The sequence below is a fragment of the Phoenix dactylifera genome, chromosome 11 (genome assembly GCF_051530095.1).
Source record: "Phoenix dactylifera cultivar Ajwa chromosome 11, Ajwa_hap1_PhDact_Kaust_v1.1, whole genome shotgun sequence".
Classification (NCBI taxonomy): domain Eukaryota; kingdom Viridiplantae; phylum Streptophyta; class Magnoliopsida; order Arecales; family Arecaceae; genus Phoenix; species Phoenix dactylifera.
The window spans coordinates 15,172,501-15,194,947 of NC_143200.1; the positions used below are offsets into that span (position 1 = coordinate 15,172,501).

Genomic DNA, 22,447 nt, shown 5'->3' on the forward strand with positions numbered 1-22,447 from the left:
GGTCCTGTGATTGCTTTCATGAGTTGCAAGGAGATCGCCCAGTCGAAAGAATCTGCCGACTTGGTTTGTGGGGGAGTACTCTTCTCCTCTTGAACTTGAGCATGAATGCTCAAGAATTTTTCTTAGAAAGAATTTGCCATGCTATACAAGTTACATTATTTCAGAAAACCATTTTTTTAAGGGAAGACTAGCTAACACATTGACGTTTTTCATCTCCTTTTTAACATTCTATCTTATCATCTTAGATAATTTTTCCCTCCAATTTTTATTCATCTTTTCCTATGAGACAAAAAACTTTGGAAAGATTGTGTCAAAAATTATAGTATGAACTTCTCTCAAAAAAATTACAGTACGAATAATATAATTATTATTTTTAGTCATTATAACAATGTATGACAATGGTATAGTTAATCTATATATATGGATCTTAAGCTTGCATTCACAGCAGCAGCAGGAACAATAGCAATAGCAGCAGCATCAGCAACAACAACATATTTTAAACTTTGAAATTTAATAATATAATCTTGAAAAGCATTTGTCTTCTAAAACCCCCTTGTGTAAACAAATTGATCTATGCAAACCATATTCTGGGAACTTTTATATGGTTAATTGAGGCAATCAGAGAACACAGAATAATCTCACTTCAACTTTCTCTTCTTTTACCTTTAATAAATTGTTCCATGGGAAAGGAAATTAGATAAAAAGATGTCCATGACAATTAAGTTTCAAGTAACACATGCAGCAAACTGTAAGAGTCAAAGATATATAGGTCACATCTATAAAGCATCAAATTCTTTTTATCTTTTACTCAATAACTGATAATTAGTACCCAAATTAATCGATGTAACTATCTGATAAATCAATAACCTGCTCAATAGTTGCACCCCCACTCTGTACTATAAATTTTGTCTAATCACTCTATCATGGATCTAGTAAAATTGATGTTCACATCCTAAGTGCTGGCCTTAAATTTTCTATGAGTTATTATACTGTTTATAGAATTGTATGAAGCCAAAATTTTGAAAAAAATATTATTCTGGAAATGATGGCATTATTATGATAAGAAAATCATACTCAACCACACAGAAAAATATAACAGTTAAATATCCTTTTAACAAAACGATAGTTAAATAGTTGGGTAATAACTATTTGATTTCATAGTAAGAATGATGATGAACATATGACCACCATTCTTATGCCACTCTAGAGACATACTTTTTATCTTTCTATGCTCAAATCACTACAACTAAAGTTGTGTATGACCATCATTCAGCATATATCATTACTTTACAGTCCATGAAATTGGGATTAATTACTGTCCTCTATTGATTTGAATATTAATTATTAGACCTCTCTTATTAATAAATGTAGCATAGGATTTGACATATAGGCAGATGTTGAATATTATGTGGGCTAAATTGTTGGTAAATACAAATTATTACCTGATGCATATTACTAGGACATGATACTCTAGTCCTGTATTCTACTCGAGTTCATTCAATCTTTCCTCTACTCCCAAAGAGTTATCAAAACCAACCATCCTCCCTGTAGAAACTCCCCTGCTAATACGCCAGTCTTTTTTAAGTTCTTTCTTTCTAAGTTTCAGAAACATGAAAGCTGCACCGAGAAAAAGTGTTGATGTAGTTATTAAATTATATAATTAGATGAGGGATCACAGCCATCCATCCCTCCTCTTGGAACCATCATATATTCCTAAGACTACCACAACCTTTCCATGCATGATTTCTTCTATGTGCATCGCATATGTAATTGCTTATGTGTCATTGTGTCTTAGATCAAATCTTTGCACTATTTCTTCTAGACAAAAGATGCAACAATCTGGTTCCCTGCCACGCTATGATTTTAGCTCACTCTACACTCATGAATCTCCCTTTGTTACTTTCTTTTCTTCATTGAAATGAAACAGGAAGGTTCAGTTATCTTGCAATATAATCTTCTACTAACTTGCATCCTGTGGCATGGATTTCAGTACCCCACTAGTCTGCCCATTTCTTTCATTATTTTCATTAGACTGAAGCTGCCATGATATCATTTTAACCCACTCTGAAGCCATGCTTTCCATGGAGTGGGTCTTCTTTCACGGTTCAAAATATTAAAAGCAAGAATCTTCCAACATAGTAAAAACAACTAAGATACATTAGAAAGATTTTATGCACTCGAAATAAGACTTTGAACTAAGGAATGCTTGTCCTTTCATGTAACAATTTTATCATGATTAAGAATATCTATGACTGTAGTATACAAAATGTTAGGTATTCCACCTGCTGCCGCTGAGAATTGACTGGCCCTAGGTACCACGACGAGAAGTGCGACGATGCTAGAGAGCTTGGCGGTCAACTGCTTTGGTCGGAATGGGAGAAGGCGAGCAGCGCTCAATTGCTACAGCCGAGATCCTTGTCAGGGAACATGAGCACTCTGACCTGAAACAACATAAAGTAAAGAAGTCCTCTGGCTGGAATGTATTCGGCGGGGGACTTTTCGATACCTAAGTTAGTATGGTAATTAGAAAATGGGAGGAGGTTGTCTTTCAGTCTATTAGGGTGTTCTTCTCGCTTACCTCCTCTGCCTCTCTTTTTGTGTATGTCCGGTGGAGGAGTCTACCTACCACCAGAGAATTAGGGTATGTAGGTCGTCCAAAAGTGGCTGGCTTGAGTACGGCCTAGACATCGGACATGAATGCTTCGCACGCAGATGATGTTCTAATTGTCATATTGGTGGGATTTTAATGATCACTGGTTTCCTCGATTAGGATGTGACCAACTATAGGGAGCTCCTGATATTCAAGCTCAGTGGTATGGAACTAGGCCCACCCACTAGCCGCTCCCGATACACCACGTGTTGGCATTGTGGCGTGTTTTAATTGGTTGAATCTTCTGATGAGTTGTAGCCAGTTTAGAGGTGTATCATTTGTCCCCCATTTCCGCAATTGAACCGAGCTATCCTACGTGGGCTGTAGAGGTAGTTTTTCTATAAGGGACACTTTAATGAAGATCGCTAAGGAGAATGCATAGTGCCTTTTCATTAAGAAAATAGAAAATTTTCAAATTCCGTATTTATGAAGGATGTGGCCTTGCTGTCCTTCCCAAAGCACTGCAGTCATGGATAAGGTGTCCGACAGTTTACTAGGTGTTTGGGTCTTGGCGGTGATCCGAATGGGTCATCTTGAGGCGAACACCCAAGAGACATGTATCTAAGGCTAAGTGAAGCTTCACCTTGGAAGAGGTTGCTTAAACCCTTGATAAATAGGGAAGGCTGCAGTCGTAGCCCATTCACCTAGTTCTTTTACTCTCCAAAACTAGAGAGAGGAGGTGTGAGTTACAGTGTGCGACTCATGAGCTTCTATGTCAAGGATCTCCTTTCTTATCCCGACCAGAATCTTGTCTTTATTTTCTAATAGGTTGTTTTGCTTTTTCTCCCCTTGTTGTCTTCTTATTTATTGTTTAGAGAATATTCATGGACCCATCTGCTGGAGATCGGTCTCTTGATGATGAGGTAATGGGTCAGGGTTCTCCTGACCAAGTCTATGTGGTCTTAGGGAGAGTTTTTTCTGAGGTATCTTTAGGTTTGGATACTGAGACAAGCCTTTTGGAGGAGTCCGATCTCGATCGGATCTGAATGGCATTTTCTATTTTTGAGGACTTTATCCTTGAGTGCCCTAATCCTTCGAATCAAGCGACATCACCTGGGGAGAACTAGATAGCCCTGAATGAGGAGTTCCTGAAAGTGGGGCTAAGGCTCTCGATTCTATCGGTAATCGCCGACTTGTTGGCCTAGTCCCAACTTATCCCAGTGTAGCTCATCCTCAATGCTTGGAGGATGATTGTGGGCTTTCTTTGCTTTATTCAGCTTCAAGGGATCACACCTACGCTGGAGATGTTTTGAGCCTTTTTTTAAGTGAAGGCCCATCCTCAAAATAAGAGGTGGTAGTACCTTTTTTATAGGAAGAGTTATAACATCCTTCCTCCTAGTCCTTCGCTTATCCATGTGTGGAAGGGTCAGATTTTTTTTTATGTTTTCGGCAATTTTTTTTTTTATTTTCTAACCCTATGGAGGACACCCGAGAGGCAAGCCTTGAGCCTCTTTCCTTTTTTGTCGATGAAGAGAAGGAGTATGTTGATTTGCTTCATCTGATGAGTCCTCTACCTTTGGCCAAGCTACTTTGGGAGTCGGCCTTGGTCAATGCCGACTTTAGTCCTGCCCCTTTTGTTGGTATATTTTTTCATCTTATTCTGCTTCTTTTTTGTCAATCTGAATCTATGACTAACTCATTCTTCTTCTGTTCTTACAACCATGAAGTTTGAGGTGGAAGAACTCTTCTGCTCCTCAAGGAAGAGAAAATCCGGCGAAAGCAGTTCCTCCCCGGATAAGAGGAGTGTACCTGTGGGACCAAACATCAGAATCAAAGAGGAGCCTATCGAGAGAGGATCAATGGATGTGGAGGTGCTTACTTCCCTCCCCATTAGTGTACCATCATCTACTCTGGTGGCCACTCCAGTTTCTAGGATGCCCTCTCGACCGTTCCAGTTTCACCACCTATGCCAGAGGTTGCCGATCCTTCTTCGGCCCTGATAGAGGGGCTGCATTCCTCTGTCGGTTGCATCACCACTAGTCTACCCACCAAAGTGTCCACGCCAGCCTTCAACACTCCCACTGGAGGTACACAACTGTCGATGTCTTCACTTCGGCCAGTTTCACAGAGCACGGAGTTGGAGCTACGGTGGAGACCGACGGAGAGCATGATCAACTCATCCTGTTGCACTGTTGTTGAGATAATCAGACTGGTTCTTTCATCCATTTGTTATTTTTGAATGATCAATCTTTTCTTTATTTCTGTAGAAAGTGTAAGCTGTCTGTGTACTTATTAAGATCATCCGCTCCCATCAGCAGAGGTTGGAGGTCTCTGACTGCCTCCTTTGAGAGGCAGAGAGCAACAGGGCCCGTGCCAAGGTGGAGCAGACGGAGGTCGAGAAGAGAGGAGGCTGAGGTGCAGACTCGCTTCTTCAGCTCCAAGGCTGAGAGTTCATAGATGGAGTTGCGACCAATGGTCGTTCGGCTGCAGGAGATACAGCAGGCCATCAGCAAGAAGGGGGCCTGCACAAGGAAGGAGGCCAACGTGGAGATTGCCTGCCTAAGGGATGTGGTCACTACAGCTGAGCTTCGAGCCTCCCAATCTGAGGAGAGGTTTACATGGGCAAAGGATAGAGCTGCCCAGTTCGAGGAGAGGGTCAACCTTGCAATCAAAGAGGTTGTCCAGCCAAAGGAGAAGGCCTCCTGTGCCGAAGAGAGGATCCAACTATTGTTGTAGATTACAAGGCTTCTGCATAATTCTGCAATGAGATGCTGGAGGCCACCTGGGACTCCTTCAAGAAGAGGTATACCATCTGCTAGGGAAGAATCCATAAGTGGCTCCTAAGCTCGACCACAGCCAGTGCTCGAACGAGGAGCATTTGTTCGGGGATCAGGGAGTGAGACCGAGTAAGAAGAAGAGGAAGAGAAGGAAGACCCCCACCCATTTGGTGTAAACTTGCTGAGGATTCTTGGCGCAAGTCAATTTTATAGGTTAGTTGATCTATCTTCAATTTTCTACTGACATAAATAAGGTTAATGCTCTATCAACCTCTTAAAGGTCTTCCTTTCATTTAATTAAATTTGATTTTTGTTAGAAAGTAGTCACTTCTCTGAATTGAATGTTAGAGTAGTTTCCAAATTGCTTTCAGATCATCTCTCTAGAATTGGTATTCTTCAATCTATCTACTTGACCTTTTGGATTATGCCAACTATGCATCTGAAAAGTAATGACAAGCATCTATTGGGGCCACTATTGTACAAAATTTCATGGCACAATGCTCAAGCTGATGTGAAATATTGATCACTCAGTATATTGTTCCAAAATTATTTCATATCAAAACAGCAGCTAAAGACTACTTGACCGAATTGAGGTTGAAATAGCGTTCAATATCATTCTACTCTTTATGATGACTAGAAGGTTATTAGGTCACTAAAACTAGTCTTCTTTTCAAGCTATGGTGGGCAATCATCAGTCGATGTTTCTAGCTGTACTACATCGAATATAAGCAGTTTGTGACGACTAAAGGTAGTGAATGCTTCTATTAGGAGGATTACATGTTGGCACCATGAGAGGTGCTCCCAAGATATTATATAAATATTCCTATCATTAGGGATATACTTAATTATATATTTCCTAATATTACTAAAGATGATAATCTGCTTATTCCATCATATATTATTATAGACCTAAAGGACTTTGACCTTTGACTACTTCAGCAAGATTGACAAAGTGCTTAGCCCCTCTTCACAAGGAAGACCATGGCTGAACTATGAATTGAACCGTCAATATTTTACAATAAAGATCATGGCTGAACTATGAATTGAAACATCAACACTCAGGTACTTAAGCACTTCAGTTTCACTTGAGCACACATTGAAAATATATACACATTAGGAATTGGCCTTTTCAAAAGGAGAATAAAATAAGTCAAATCTTACTCAAGAATCTCTATCAGGAACGACGACTTACTTATTTTCAGGATTTTCTAAAGAGAGAAGCTTGAAAATATGAGAGAGCTTTGGTGAGAGAGAGAGAGAGAGAGAGAGAGAGAGTAGGGTTATCCTCGACAAAACAAAGTATTATAACATCCTAACCAATCGATCATGAGAGTTTTCTATCAAACAAAATGAATCAGGAGAGGTTCTACAATGTGCGGAACAAAAATCATATGGGGCAGGCAATATAGAAAGAAATATAAGACGAGGCTCCTTTTTTGACACATTTTCTCTTACACTTATCTTAAAGAGAAAACCCAAAAATCAAATAAGGATAACAAAATTCCTACTAAAGGAATCTATCAATCCCCTAACTTAAAGAAAAAATAAAAAAAAATTGCTTGCGCTAAGAGAGACCATCCATGAAGAAAAACCATCCACATTCTCTTTCTTCGTCGTTAAGCCTCTCCTTCTATCTTTTTTCTTATTAAGTTGTCTCTTCCATCCGTAAGGGTATTCTTCTCCTTCCAAGTCCCTTTCTTCTTTCTGAAAACTATATATCGATTTACCTAAAGGTGCGTATTGAAATATTGGATGACTATTTTTGTAGGTATACATCACCTAACCGTATAGTACATACTCGTGAATATCATATTTTGAAAACTATGTATTGATTTACCTGAAGATATGTATCGAGTTGTTGTTGGGTGTGCATTAGAAAAGATTACAGTATATATCAGAAAATCGACAGATGTGTATCACTTGGCTACATAGTATGTATTGATGAGCATCATATTATGGAATATATATCGATTTACCTGAAGGTGTGTATTGAAATATTGGATAACTATATTGCTAGGTGTGTATTGACTAGCCATATATTATGTAATGGTGAACATCATATTCTGGAACTATGTATCGATTTACTTGGAAGCATGTATTGAGTTGCTACAGATATGTATCAAAAAAAGCTTACAAAATGTATCAGGAAGTCGTGAATATGTATCATTTGACAAGAAAAAAAGAAAATGAGATGGTCTTTCTTCATGCAGGGTCTCTATTAGTGTGTGAATTTTTTTTTAATTATGTTATAGAATTGACGGACTTTGTTAGTAGAAAAAGTTTTTTCTTTATTTGACTTCTAAATTTTCTCTTTAAGGTAGGCACAAGAGGAAATGTGGTAAACAAAATACCCGACCCATATGATACACTATGGTGCTCGTCCCATATGATTTTTGTTCCAATGTGCGATGCTAATCTTAGGCAGAGTGCATTGTAACTTGATTCAAGATATATTTAAACTTTTTAGGTGTAATGCCTTTTTATAGCCTACTTCCTAACCTACATACATTGGCTTCTAAATTTTGGACCACCCGAAAACATGGCAGAATTTCGAATGAAGTGTGCATGATAAAGCATGTTGAGTCTTAAAGTTCATTATATATCATGAATAGTCTGACATGGAAACTCACTTTCCACTGCAGCGATCTAAATTGCATTCTGCAATATCAAGTACTGAATTTTAGTAAAAAGAAAAACCGAAAAGTTTTACATTGGCCGCATTACTTTCTTAATTGAGATTTTTTTTAATCAAGTATTTTTAATAGTGAAGGAAACATAGTGCAACTTTTTTTTTTCTTTCAAAAATATATACATACCACCGCGATGCTCTAATCTGGCACCTCTTCTAGGTAAAGAGAGATGCCAAGCAATACTTATGAGCTAAAGTTGGCAAGCACCTCACAACTCTTTCCCCCTTTCCTGATTAATGAATGGCATGCCCAAAACTAAATATTTTGCTAGGAATCAGGGCTAGTTGAACTGGTCTCAAAACCTATATTGATCGGTTATTGATTCAATATGGTACTGATTCGGTACCGTACTGAACTGATTCAAACAAAATAATATTGAAATCAGTGCCTCAGGTCTCTCTACTATTGAAAGAGGAGAGAGAGGGGGCTGATAGATATTAATTAAAGCTAAAATTTGTGCAAAAATTTCAAAAAAAATTAAATTAAAATAATTTGTTTCAATTGCTTCAAGAAGCATGCAAAAATCTCTAAAACAGTGTTTTCACTTAAAGTCATTTATTTTAGCTGCTCTGAAAACTATGCAAAAATATAATTTTATTAAGTTGATTGCCAAACTATTTTTTGTAATCTATGCTAGAATATTTTTGGTATATTTACAATATATTCAATGCACTTTTTCGAAACCCATTAATGCCCTCCGTTTTGGTTGAAATTCATTATTGCCCCATTTCAAAATTTTAAAACCTATATACTAAGTAAATTCGCACTTAGTTGCAAATTTATTTTACACTAATTAGAATTAATTGCTCTCATTTAGGATAGTGTTTGATGCACTCTAATTTTGTGAAACTTGCTATGTAAATTTAGATATCTTTAATTATATTTATTAATATTTTCCATATTATCAAATCTAACTTTCTAATATTGTAAATAACATGAATTAATTTAATTTTTAAATGTTCATTTACCTTTTGTATATTGTTTTCATTTATTATAGCAATTAATATTTTATCGCTATCACATATTCTTTTTACTCTCCATCAATAATTTTTCTATTTATAATTTTTGTTTTTATTTTATTTTACAAATATATTATTTTTATTTTAATATTATTTTTCATCTATTCTTTGGAGGGTATTTTGCTTGTTAAAATTTATAACCTGAAGTCTGGCTGGATTCCTCTTTCCTATTACTCGTATACCAAGTGATAGTCGTATATAAGTTCTCTCTGGAAATTTCAATATTTAAGCTGAATTCGGCCGGACCCTGTCCGAATCTGACAGAATCTTATCAATTTGCCACTCCTAACTGGGAATAGTCACCTGAAATGGTCAACTGAGCGATGAATCCGAAAGCAGAAGGTTTTACATTGGACGGCAGGGATTGGTTGGAGCCGCCAACAAAATCTAATCGGGAGTCGTGAATCTTGACCAGGGCCGCCTCGCGCGACATACCCAACGGGCGCTGGATCAAAAACTTACTCGTCCACTTCCCATCGCCTAACCTGCTCTCCTTCTTGTCCCACCATCTACCCCTGAAGCATTCCCGAACCGTTGAGCTCGAATTATATCGGAAGAAATGGCGCTCCGATTCGATGTCTCCCTCTCCCACCACCTCCCCAACCTCCTCCCTTCCTCCTCGAAATCCAAAGCATCCTCTCCATTCCTCTCGGTTCCCATGCCGTCTCGATCGCGGCTCCCCCTCTCGCGCCGTATGCCCGCAGGCAAGACTCCTCTTCTCCTCTCACTCGCAAGAAAAACGTATAAATATTATCGAGAAATCGGAACTCTAGTTCGAATTTGATGCCAAAATCACTTCTTTTTTTTTAATCGTGTTTTATTTAGGTGTGGTATCCGTGACGAAGGATGGAATCGCTTTGAATCGTAATAAAAATGAGAATCGGGTCAGATGTTGCGCGAAAAGGGTAGAAGAAAGCGAGGTTTGTTTATATAGGAGAAGGAGAGGGAGTATTGAGGATCCTTAATTGGAAAAAAGGGATGTAATTTTGATTGATTTATTCGCAGGGTGGAGCTGTGAAAGATAAGAGCGTTTCGGTGGTTCTTTTAGCGGGAGGAAAAGGAAAGCGCATGGGCGTAATAATTCTTTCCCCTTTTCTTCTTCCCTTTTTGATTAATTTGTTTCGAAAAGAATAAGTCCAGTTTTGGTTCGCAATCCTTTTCTGAGCCAGCTAAGAGTGCATAAGGGGGATTCTTCTGTTTCAAAATTAAATCCACAAAGACTTTGCTAATGTTCCTGCTGTCATTATACTTTTGGTAGAAGTTAAGCAGCTAAGTGGTATACCTGGGCCATTTTCATGACTTGGTTTTACCGAGTCCTCATAGATACTCCTTTGGAGGCAAGTTTTAGATTGATAATTTCTTATGAATTTAGTGTTCTTTAAACCTTGGTTAACTGTCTTTAGTGGAAAGACTTTATCTTTTTGTTTTTTTATTTAAATAAATGAAAAGTCCTCAAGAACCTACTGGGGGTTCTCATCACTTTTGCTTGGTGATGGGTAAAGTGGGTTGTTTCTGTATGGGGATTGCCTTTCTTGGCAGGTAAGTTCAATTTATCTATAAATAGAATTTATTCATTTCTTGTGAAAAAAAAGTTCCGCAAGCAACTGAAGAAAACCAGTGTCTTTCTATATCAATGCACTCCTACGTCCAAAATACCTAAATATTTAATGTTTTTTGTTGTTGTTCCTTGCTTGTCTTCATGATTGGATGCTAAGAATCTTTTTGAACTGTCTACTTTATTGTTGTCCCGCAACAGATGCACTGGCATTCTTTCGAAGCTGTTCTATATCTCATGTTCTAGACAATTCACCAAAACTCCAGAAGATGCTGGTGGATTTGAATCGTTACACCTCTGTCAACACACTTCTTTTGTTAAATTCAGTGCCTTCGACCCTTTTAAATTTCTAGATATTTTGTTGTTATAGACAAAATCACATTTGAAGGCATGAGTGAATTTGCATTCTGTCTATCAATAAAGCTGCAGGCAAACACTTACATGTACTGCAGATGCATGTTACTACTACTAGTACATGACGGGATCATCCATGGCATAATATGCACAAACACATAGAGGCAGAATGATGAACTTACATTTTTTCAATCCGTCATTCAATTATTATGACATAACAATATTTGCTGTTTATGCCACAGGCAAGTATGCCAAAGCAATATCTTCCACTTTTAGGACAACCAATTGCATTGTACAGGTATTTCTTTTTCAGCTTTTCACATGGTGAACTTTTCTGTTATTGTTATTTACTTTGCTCAAACCATGGTATTGTTTTTCGTTGCAGTTTCTACACTTTCTCACAAATGAGTGAAGTGAAAGAAATAGTTGTTGTATGTGATCCATCTTACAAGGATATATTTGAAGGTTCAGAAAGCCTCTTGGACCCATTTAAAGTTTTCTTTCTCATATATGTAGAGATTGGATTTCCATTTGGTAAATTTCATTTTCTGGTTTAGATATTATTGTATGTATAGGAGATACCAGAATCCATCATTTTCCATGTTTGCAGATGCTAGTGAGGAGATACAAATAGGTGTTAGGTTTGCACTTCCTGGGAAGGAGAGACAAGATTCTGTTTTCAATGGTTTTCAGGTAAACACACTTCTAAATCCAACTTTTTAAATGCATAGAAAGAAAAAAAAAAATCTTTTCATCCTGTTATCAACTTATCATTGTAACTATATTCTGTTGTAATTATATTCTAAGGATAAGTAAAAACATGAATACTTTTCTTTTTCCACCTTATAACTTTGATAATTCTTAGTTAGTCTTTCTATAAAGGCAAATTACAATTGATGATTTTCACTCATTCCCTTGACCGCATTTATCCCTAATAGTTATTCTCCATAAACTGTCATTCTTCCTTGTATCTTTGGTTTTATCCAATGAAAAGACTTGTGTACCTACGTATTAGAAGAAAATAGCATATCTATTTGAGAAAGTTTCTTGACATAATACCTATGTGATCTTCAACTTTTAGTATAATTATTTCCTTAATACATACTCTTCACATTTTTTGTATCTATACCTTTTAAGAACTTCTTCCAACATCTTACAGGAAATTGATGGCAGCTCAGAACTCGTGTGCATCCATGATTCTGCTAGGCCTCTGGTTATGTCTGGAGATATTAAAAAGGTTGTTTAATTATACCATGCAGCTACCTAGCATCCAGTGATAACTTGAATGATTCTATATTTTAATACATGCCAAACAGATATCTTATATTTCTTTGGGATCTGTTTTTTCCTTCTTCTCTGGAAGTGATTTTTCCCCTAAATTGTAGATTTTGTCATGATATGCTGTGTTTATGCATGTAGAGTGGCAATGTGGTTATAAGATCTCATGTAAATGTCTATATTTTGGTGTGTTTTGTTATAATTATACATACTACATATACTGGATTTCATCCAAACTTTTCTAGCTTACATTCTAGCTGTTTGTGCAGTTTCTTTCCCTAAGGAATTACATATCGGTAGTACTTTTAAACTTTGAGAATTTGTGCTGGCTCGGTCAATTGCAAGGGGAAGACTTTTCTTTTCTTTTTGTTAGCAAACAGTCTGAAGGTCACCATGTACCTTTTCTAAACTGTAGGAAACCACTAAATGCTTCCATTGCATGCACACAGCCGCATAAATGATCTCATATATTCTAGATGGTAACTTTAACTTAATTACCAAAACTTACCAATCATGCTAATGTACCAAATTGAATAATGAATTTCTTAGGCAGACCTTCCATTTCTGACTGTCAAAGAACATCTGCAACACCTGCAAATGCTTCTAATCATGTATCAATACTTTATTTTTTGGCATAGAGGTTATGATTCTTAGATCAGCTGACTGGTGCTTTTGGCATGTTGCAGCATTCTTCTTGTGTAGTATGGCTGTTTGGTATGCCTTATGCAATTTATATTATTGTTTTTCACACATCATCTTTATCGTTCAAGAAAGTCACAAAATACATTTTGTTCTCTGTTCAAAAGACATTGATGCTTTTGAGATTGAGAGCCTTAAATCATTCTCCAAAACATTGATGAACATGTAAAAGGAGAAGAAAATACCTGCCATGATGACTGAGGACTGATCCCGTGGGCTTTAATCTTCCAAAACCTTGTAGTAATCCTTCTTTTCAGCATATGAGGCTGAGGACTGACCACATCTTCATATACCTGCTAGAGGAGGAAGACCCCCTAGGGATTAGAAATATAGGGCTAAAGCAAGAGCTAGAAAAGGACATTTCATGTATAATCCAGCATAATCTCGATGATTGTTGTTGGAGACATTATATACATATTCTTTGTGTAGTCCCATTTCCTTTGTGTATTTTCTATATGGTCTTCTCACTGTGTGGTCACCGCATACACCATGTATCTATCATGTTGAGCCATGCTCTCATAGCATATAGTCATCTTAACTCAATTATCCAATTTCTTGGCATCCATTGGCAGTTACTTCCTCTAGCCTATGGATTCCATCAGTCTTCTCTCTAATCATGCATTATTTACCCTGCAAATCGATGCTCTAGTACTAGCTTTTGTGTCTTCCTTGGTGATTCAATTATCTCATTTAAAAGTAATAAGCAAGATGTTGTTTATCACACCAGTGCTAAGGATGAGTATTGCACTATGTTGGACACTAACTTAGAGGTCATATTTCTTTACCTTCTCTCACATATGGGTGTCCACATCTATTGTCCTAATCCTTTATATTGTGACCTAGAGTGCCATTCACAGTTGAGAATCCTATTTTCCATGGGCAGACGAAGCATATTGAGATATGCTGCTTTGTTTCAGTCATTTTATCGACATGCTCTTTCTCTTCCTTACACCCCCTCCATCAAGCAAATTGCTGACCTCATGATGATGCATACTACGACTCGATATGAGTATCTCTTAAGCAAAGTCTCTATAGTAGACCCACCATATGTTTGAGGTATTAGAGATGTTACATAAATACTCTTTACATAGTCCCATTTTCCTTTGTATATTTTCTTTATGGTATTCTCACCATGTGGTGACCGCATACACCTTGTATAGATTATGTTGGGCCATGCCCTTATGGTGTATTTGTAATGTTAACCCAATTCCCCATATTTCAATCGTAATTGAGTGAGACCACCTTAATGGATTAAATCTAATAGTGCCACATCTTTAAAAGTCAACAAGATGTATATGAATGAGCTCTTCTTGTGACAGTCAAATTTATATTAAGATTAATGAATATCTAATTTCAAATACTTGTACAAAGACATGAGTTATATTTTCCCTTTCTCAAAGAAAATTTAATGTCCAATAATCTTCAACTCTACTACCCTTTTTCAAATAATATCTTGTCAGAGTATAGTCTCAATGGTTTCATGCTTATAACTGCTTAAGCTTTCAGTTAGTGCCCTTGAAATAGAAGCCGACTGTTTGATTAAACCATCCTCCTATTTGATAAAAGCCCGATTCGGTTAAACCCACCCCCTCCTCCCCCCCCCCCCCCACCTAGCTTTAAGAAACCCCACCCTCACTCTCAGCACCTGATCGTGATCCCTCCCCTGCAGCATCATCGATAAGCATCCTCCCTCTCTCTCAAGTTTCCCTCGACCCTCCCCCTTTCTTCCTCCCCCCTTCTCTCTCTCTCTCTCCCCACTAGGGTTAGGTTTTACCTCTCGACCCTCCCCCTTCCTCCCTCCCTCCTTCCCTCTCTCTTCCTCTCTCCTTTTCTCCCTTTCCCCCTCCCTCTCCTTGTTTTCGATACATCTCAGAACAGCGCGGTACGGACTCATATTGTGCCAAGCCAGTCGTTGGCCAGCATGGTCTCTGATACCAGTTTGGCAAACCTTGCTTTCAATACTTGCAAAAGCCGTCTCATCTAGTTAGTAAGTTGGAAGAACTCAATATGTATGATTTAAAATTTTGAATTGGCAACTATATCATCTTTCATACTTTTGGGTATGCTAGTCATCCGAGACATCACTTGTATCAGACACGTGTGCAACAGTCTCATGCTTATATCTGCTTAAACTTTCAATGCTTGCATAATCTGTGCTATCTTGCTAGCAATTTCGATATCATCCCATACATCACTTGTATCAAACACATGCATGCACGTGCCCACGTACAAATGCATGTGCACATGCAAGCATGCATATGCCAATCCACTTTTGCCCTAGTCCCTGCCCTGTGCTTTCACACACGCATCACACATATATGCCACCTAATAAAAAAAGGTCAATTAGGAATATAATATTCAAACACACACATGCAAACACATGCACACTCATTCACATGTTTGTGCAAGATGGAATTATTTTATGCTTTCTAGATTGAAAGGCAAGGATTACGCACTAAAGTAATGATGAACAAGTTGAAGTGAAAAGAGGAACAATGTACCTGTCATGACAATCAACAACCAAAGCAGTGTCTTTGGTGAAGGGTTTCATTTACTTACTGAGAGTTTGTCCCCTTTCAGGAGTAGACCTTTATATCGACAAACTTTTGCATTCACTTCTATAAAAGCAATGGTTGTGATTAGATTAGACCACCTTAGGAGTTTAAAAAAATCCAACAGTACACACACATGCACAAGCACAAGCACATAGATGTATGTATGGGCCACCTAATAAAAAAAGGCCAAATAGGAAAAAATGTCAATCGTCCTACAGCCTTTCTAAAATAACAAGTTTTCAACATGCCTATTTCTTAGATTTTTATGTGCTATTCTACTATGTAAGAAAGCAAATGAATCAAGCTTTTCACTTTTTCTCTGTTATTTTCATATATTAGGGTATTTTTATCTCTTCTGAAAAATTAGTGATTTCAGTATCCAAGATGTTATAGATTGGAGTTAACAATTAGACTCTCTTTCTGTTCGAGATGCAATATAGATAGGATTACATATTTTAAGATTAAAACTATTTGTTCAAGCTTTGAGTGTAAGTGCTGTACTTTCTTCTTAGAGGTATTTTTCTTTGTATCTGTTAGTATTGCAGGACTTCCAGGACTTGTATACACAAGTGAAATCCTGATAAATAAATATCAAAGTGTTACAACTGGTTATATTCCAATTTCTTGAAAATATATGATTATTGCTTTTGTTAGAAGTTACTAGTGATGACTTTCGAAAGTTGTCTTTCTGCTGTTTTTGGCAAACAGTCTAAATTACCATCTTGATCATTTGATTTAGGTACACTCTGAATATATCTGCTTTTTTGTATGTGTAGCATATATGGGACTGTCATCTTTTTCATTGTTTTCTTGCAGGTATTCTTCACAGTGCATCTCCATGCCCTGTGGATACTATCAACTGAAAGTAACCTTAGATCTACTTGTTTGATTGCTAGGTCCTGAAAGATGCTTGGCTGAATGGGGCAGCTGTTCTTGGTGTTCCTGTAAAGGCTACCATAAAAGAGGTCTGTCTAGCTTTTGGGAAAGTTAAATTTATGAAATACATGTCATAATTTTTCAAGAATGCAGCTTCAGCACATCTGGAGACTTCAGTTAATTCTGATTTGAACTGTTATAAATAACCTAGTGCTGATTGACCTTATCAGAAACCCATTGCATACTTGATGCCCCAATATTATGTACACAGATTTATGATGATTTCCGTCCGTCCATTTCCATTAGCTCTATTACTTCAGGCACTATACATATTTGATAATGAGAAACATTAACTTTATATCAATGATTTCTAATAATTTGTTTTTATAATGGCTGGAAGTGCCAAGGGCACAAACGTCGCTGCCTTTTGCTACTTTGCCTCTAAGTTTCCTTCTCTGGTGGAGGGCATTTGTGGCCGCTGCAGTAAGCCTTTCTATTGCACAGCACTGTTATGCCAATGAAGCTTTATTTAAAACAGTCAAATAGATGGTTGGTTAAGTCTCTTACATATTTAGCCTAGTATCCTCAACTGTTGATGGTGATGTCTATTTGACTATATCAGATTTAATATTGTGTTTGCTGATTATGTAGAAGGTCACTAGGTCAGGTGCTCCTCTTGTTCGCAATGCAACAGACATCTTCTCCATTAGGTCCATATCATTTCTTGCCAGATTCTTTATCATCTAACTGAAACATATCCAGCCCTATGTATTTGCCGATTGGGTTAATGATACTTCTAATTGATTCTGTACAGTTGTCTTCTGTGTATGTTAAAAGAGTTCTCATTTATTAGAGATCCATTGTCGTCATTATCTGAAATTTGTACATGAGCTCCTAAGACTTCCAGTCCTCTATATTCTGATAAGAGTTCTCATTTATTAGAGATCCATTGGCGTCATTATCTGAAATTTGTACATGAGCTCCTAAGACTTCAGTCCTCTATATTCTGAGAATTGTGAGCAACCCAAATAACTAGGATCCAGTTATTTCACAAATAGATGAAACACAGGATTGATTATCCCTTGCTTGCCAGTTTGACCTGAATGACTTTATCATCACCCTGCATCTAGCCTACAACTTGGGGACTTGATGAAGATGCATACTACAATAGCCTCTTGAGCAATTTTAGCAATGAATCATGTCTCTCGAACTCAGGGAAAAGTTTCACTTTCCCAAGTGATGGGGTAAAGAAGTTGCCCCCGGCAAGTGACAAAGATTTAAATAAATGCACACTATTGTAGCAAGTAGTCCGCCTAGGCAGTCCATCTGTTGACGAAGAATGCACCTGTCATCAACCGTGATCTCACTTTTGGCAAGACTTTATTCTAGAGGATTTTCCGTAATATGTGATTCCAAGCAAAAATGTTATGCCCTTGCACATCTTCTGATCTCATTGAGTTACAGCATAAGTTAGAAACTGATAATATGATGTTGCGCAACTGCAGAATCCTTTATTGACTTTCCACCTTGAACATACTAGTTTGAATTGATATGACGAAAGGCAAAGTTGGCAGATTTCTTCCTGTTCCTTCTCTTCATAGTATATTCTGTGCATGATTCACACTCTAACCTTTCCCAACAGCTCATCTATTGCTGCTTTGGAAGGTGGTTTATGGCTTCATTTGAATCCGATGCTGAACAGTCTTCCTGTTCTTTCCTACTCCCTATGCCTCCTTTCCTCCCAACTGATTGGAATGCTTCAGTCATGTTTCCCGCTGATGCATTAAATATAATATTATTGTGATATGGGACGTCCGATAACCACCTATTATGGTGAAGGCAATCCAAATTGAACAGGGTTGCAAGTCACCTATTTCACATGTGAAGCCATATGGTGACTCCGCAGATGCAGCATTTCAGTTTACAATACATGCAGAGATCAACTTGCTACCTTACCCTGTTGCCCTGTCCCAGGAATCTGATTGCATTTATTGGTAATGTATCAAATTTGCCACATGTGGATTATTGCGCTCCTCTATTTGTTCTCAGGATGAATCTTGCCTTTAGTCCAGACATGAAATGACACAATATTTTGTTTTAGTGGCTCACAACTGTTTCTTTTGCTTAAATTGCTGCATAGTCAAGCCCCATTATGGACCTGCAGTTCTTATCTCTACTATTGCGTTATGCAGGCCAACAGTGACTCTTTTGTGGTAAAAACCCTTGACAGGAAAACTCTTTGGGAAATGCACACTCCACAGGTATCCTTATTTAAGGCAATTAGTGTAGCCATACCATCAGGTGCTATATGATGCCGAAGTGACGAGTATCTTTGTTATTTTCTGTAGGTTATCAAACCGAATTTGCTCAGAGATGGTTTTGAGCTTGTCAACAGGTATGTGATACTTTCAGTAGTAGAACTTTATGATGACGATTTTATTCATTTCCCATTTGATAAATGAAGAAAAGGTAGGTTCTTCATGCTAGCTTGTGTGCAGCTAGAGTTTGTGCAACTGGAGTTTGTGTTACTGCTATTCTTACTCTCAAGTTAACACCCCATTGATCCCCCTTGTGCATGAAAAATCTGGACTTCAGGATTTTTATTTAACTAATTAGCCTACACTTACACCGGGCACCTGTTTTTAAGCCACTGGTTTAATGATGTTGTACGAGTCTCCTGATTGACAAATTTAGAAGATCAATTGATGTTCTTAGAGGCGGATCTCCACTCTTATATTCTACTAGTTCTTGTATAACCTGGAGAACCATGTTAATTTCGTAGTTGACGTACATAGGACCAATCAGAAGGTCACTCTTTGCACATCAAATTTATTATCATGTTAATATGTAAACAAAAATTTGAGAAGTAGCTTGCTAGCAGAGATCGAGCATAACATGTGCTGTCAATATGTTAAACTTGGTCATCCTGTTTGATCATGCATCAACTTTTCTTGTGGATTTCTCGACTACAGGAATGGTCTTGAAGTCACTGATGACGTATCTATTGTGGAGCACCTCAAACATCCTGTTTATATCACAGAAGGTTCTTATACAAACATCAAGGTGCTGACTCTTCTACTTTGTGCTTGGTTGGGATATAATATTCATTTGGAAACATTTTAGTTTGATCGGAATGGCACAGAACACCCTGAAAACCAAATATTGCCAGATCCTTATTACTTCATCTTATATTAAGATCTTTTGACAATGAACCTTCCCATTATATGTTTCCTAGGTTATTAACCAGCTTTATCATGCATTCCTTGCAGGTCACGACCCCAGATGATCTATTGCTGGCCGAACGAATATTAAATATGAGAGAGGGTGCATCTCTGTAATCATTTTTTTGACATCTTCTCCACATTCCTTTTATATAGAGAAAGGGCCTCTTCCATTTTTTTTTATCTACTAGGATGCCCTGAAGCAATCCATATGAGTTAAGAGATATTGACTCGATTCTGCTTTGTTTCCATGTGGCTCCCTTGTTAATGATTATAACCAATGTTTCACCGCATTCCGCTAACAATACTTCTTTCTTTGAAGCATCAGCAGGCTCCCATCACATGCTTGCTGTCAACAGGTAGTGCAGTGTCGTAGCAGAACCATGACGAAGTAACTATCTGCCTTGACTAGGGTTTTACTTTTAGATATGGAGTGAGGTTATACTTTCTGATCATCAGCATTTTAAGTGGTTTTGTGTTTCAATTGATTAAACTGGTAGAAAAGAAATTATAATATGAAAATTAAGCATTTGTGCAATGCTCTGCATCAGAGAAACAATTATACATACATATGGACATATGTACGTACCTACATACATACATATGCAAATGAAAAAAGCAGTTTTATGTGCTTGAGAGTTGAAGGCGTTGATGGTGAGATCATCCTGACATTGTGGGTCATGTGGATGGAAGGAAAAAACACCATTTTTGAAGCACCGGTGAAGCTTTCGATTTGTTTGGGCCTACTCAAAGCTGAAAAAATTAACATGGCGTTGAAGCAGGGAGCCAACAAAGCTCCATGCCTTTTTTACTCTCTCTCTTAAAGAGATTTAAGGGCAAACTTGGACCTTCATTGCACGGCATTCTATGTTGAGATGGCAACAGTATTGAATGCATATTTTAATCCAAAGAGGGGGTGGATGTGCGATAACAACATTTGATAGACTATTTGCTTGTCTTGCATGACGTACACCTGCAGATCTTGCTGTAAATTCATCTCTTTACAGACACACGATATGCATTCGCACATAAAAAATAAAAGAAATTTTTAACAAAAACATTTTCAATGAGCATGTTAAAATTTACCTTTAAACTTAACATATTGAGCAAGGGATCTATAATTTTTTAACTTGCAAACATGGGTTTGATGGGGTCACGTAACGTCTTGTTTTAGTTCGTTCCTGAAACAACCTAAATGGACAAATGCATCCATTTTTTTGTATATTAATCATTTAAATCAAGTCTCAACCAATGACTTGTACGGCATTACTTCATTTGCATTTTAATGAGGGTAATTTATAGGCAGGAATGTTTTATGGTTGCTATTGTTCCTTCATGCACACATGATTTCCCGTCACACGATTGTTTCCTTCCATGGGTTCCAGATGTATCATGCATTGGTATTACTCTTTCTAAAGGTTGGATTGTAGGCAAATTTCAAAATGTTTAGAAAGCATATTTTTTCATCGGCAATTCCTTACAATAAATTAAAGAAATCAAAACAATCACCTAAATTTTTGTTTAGCTCTGATTTCCATTTTAACTTGGTTTGCTGCTAAAAACCCCTTATGAAATTCTGATGTCAAATACGCAAAAGATTCTTTTACTGATATAAATAAATGTTTTTTTTGAAATATAGTTTTTATATCTTCCCTTTAAATTTAAATTATTTTATAATATCTACTCATTCCATTCCTAAGTGCCTTTATACAAGAAAACACAGTAGTAGGCCTCATAAGAAACCCAATGGATGGTCAGAATTTCTCTTTCATGTCTTCTACAAGTGCAATGAAGGGCTCGTTTGGTTCGCGGGAAGTATTTTCTCTTCTAGGAATATGATTCCTGGAAATCAGATTCCTAGGAAGAGGATACCTAGGAAAGCACTTTTGGCATGTTTGGTTAACCATGGGAAAGTGACAAATTTCCAAAGTGCTTATGTTTGGTTGACCATCCACTTTCCTAGGAAAGTTATGTATAATTCCTATTATGCCCTTAATAAAAATTAGGTCTTTAATGCCTCTTTAATGCTTCTTTAATGCTGAAGGGTCTTTTTGGGAAAAAATAAAAAAGGAGTGATTCCCACCTCATGGGAAAGTAACTTTCCCATGTTTCTCATGGGAAAGACTTTCCCATGAAATGTGGGAATCATATTCCCATGGGAATACAACTTTCCCATCTCTCTCCTTTGAAAACTCCAACCAAACAAGAGGCATTTCATTACTTTCCCGTTGACCACACTTTCCCCCCTCCCTTTCCTGCGAACCAAACGAGCCCGAAGAGTTTCTTCCTCCTCTTCTCGCATTTACTACTGAAAAATGCTAGAGATCACTAGTCATATTACCGATTAGTTCTGTAAAAGTCAGTGATTTGCATTCCACCTTTTCCAGAAAGTGCACAGGTTTCCTCATAGCAATCAAAATAGTCAATCAGACCATTGACTTTGCCATTAGGGTAGTAGTCAAGCCATCAATTTTGAGATTTGGTCCGACATAAAAGAATTTCACCGATGGGTTAAGACAGACACACAGCTCGAGCACCGCTCTATCCCTGACTGCTAGAGCAGCCCTGCAAACAGGGTGGTGATATGGCAGGTAATTAGTGGTGATTCGCTTCACTATTACAGTATAGATACCCCTTTGTATTCACTCCACATCTAAATGACTAGGAAAATGAAAGAAGTGCATACACTAAAATAGGAGTGTTTTTAATGTGTCCATCAAATGCTCCTTCCTCCTCAAATATACCATGTTCATTGCACACCTAACATGTAATGTGTTCAGGCAAAATCTTTCTGCCACACCACAATGCTTTCTTAAATATTCTGGGCATTCTT

General features: G+C 37.5%; 2 protein-coding genes across 3 annotated transcripts in view; one reads left to right on the top strand and one right to left on the bottom strand.

Annotated features, from left to right (window-relative positions):
- The window catches only part of LOC149751633 (uncharacterized), a 10,094-nt gene extending 5,613 nt beyond the window's left edge, over positions 1-4,481 (bottom strand). Inside the window, exons 1-2 of the mRNA XM_089926397.1 lie at positions 4,400-4,481; positions 4,165-4,215 (exon numbers count right to left, since the gene is read on the bottom strand). Of these exons, the coding sequence (XP_089782523.1) occupies positions 4,165-4,215; positions 4,400-4,481 (133 nt within the window). The remainder of the gene's footprint in view (positions 1-4,164; positions 4,216-4,399) is intronic.
- A 5,008-nt stretch (positions 4,482-9,489) lies between these two features.
- Positions 9,490-19,907, top strand: ISPD (Nucleotide-diphospho-sugar transferases superfamily protein). Of its 2 annotated transcripts, none has more exons than XM_039128336.2 (12): positions 9,490-9,780; positions 9,902-9,996; positions 10,082-10,150; positions 11,228-11,283; positions 11,371-11,519; positions 11,596-11,678; positions 12,145-12,222; positions 16,414-16,482; positions 18,586-18,654; positions 18,742-18,788; positions 19,366-19,456; positions 19,663-19,907. In XM_039128336.2, exons 1-12 carry the CDS (start codon positions 9,636-9,638, stop codon positions 19,729-19,731), a joined length of 1,020 nt encoding a protein of 339 aa, XP_038984264.1. In that variant the 5' UTR covers positions 9,490-9,635; the 3' UTR covers positions 19,732-19,907. The 2 variants fall into 2 exon arrangements, with proteins under 2 accessions (XP_038984264.1, XP_038984265.1); XM_039128337.2 differs by having other exon boundaries at positions 11,371-11,450.
- Positions 19,908-22,447: the final 2,540 nt, after the last annotated feature.

Bases quoted from the DNA above. Each gene is read 5' to 3' on its own strand.
- ISPD (XM_039128336.2), top strand. From the start codon at position 9,636: ATGGCGCTCCGATTCGATGTCTCCCTCTCCCACCACCTCCCCAACCTC. The intron at 9,781-9,901 runs GCAAGACTCCTC...TGTTTTATTTAG, and splicing joins CTCGCGCCGTATGCCCGCAG to GTGTGGTATCCGTGACGAAG. The intron at 16,483-18,585 runs GTCTGTCTAGCT...TGCGTTATGCAG, and splicing joins TAAAGGCTACCATAAAAGAG to GCCAACAGTGACTCTTTTGT.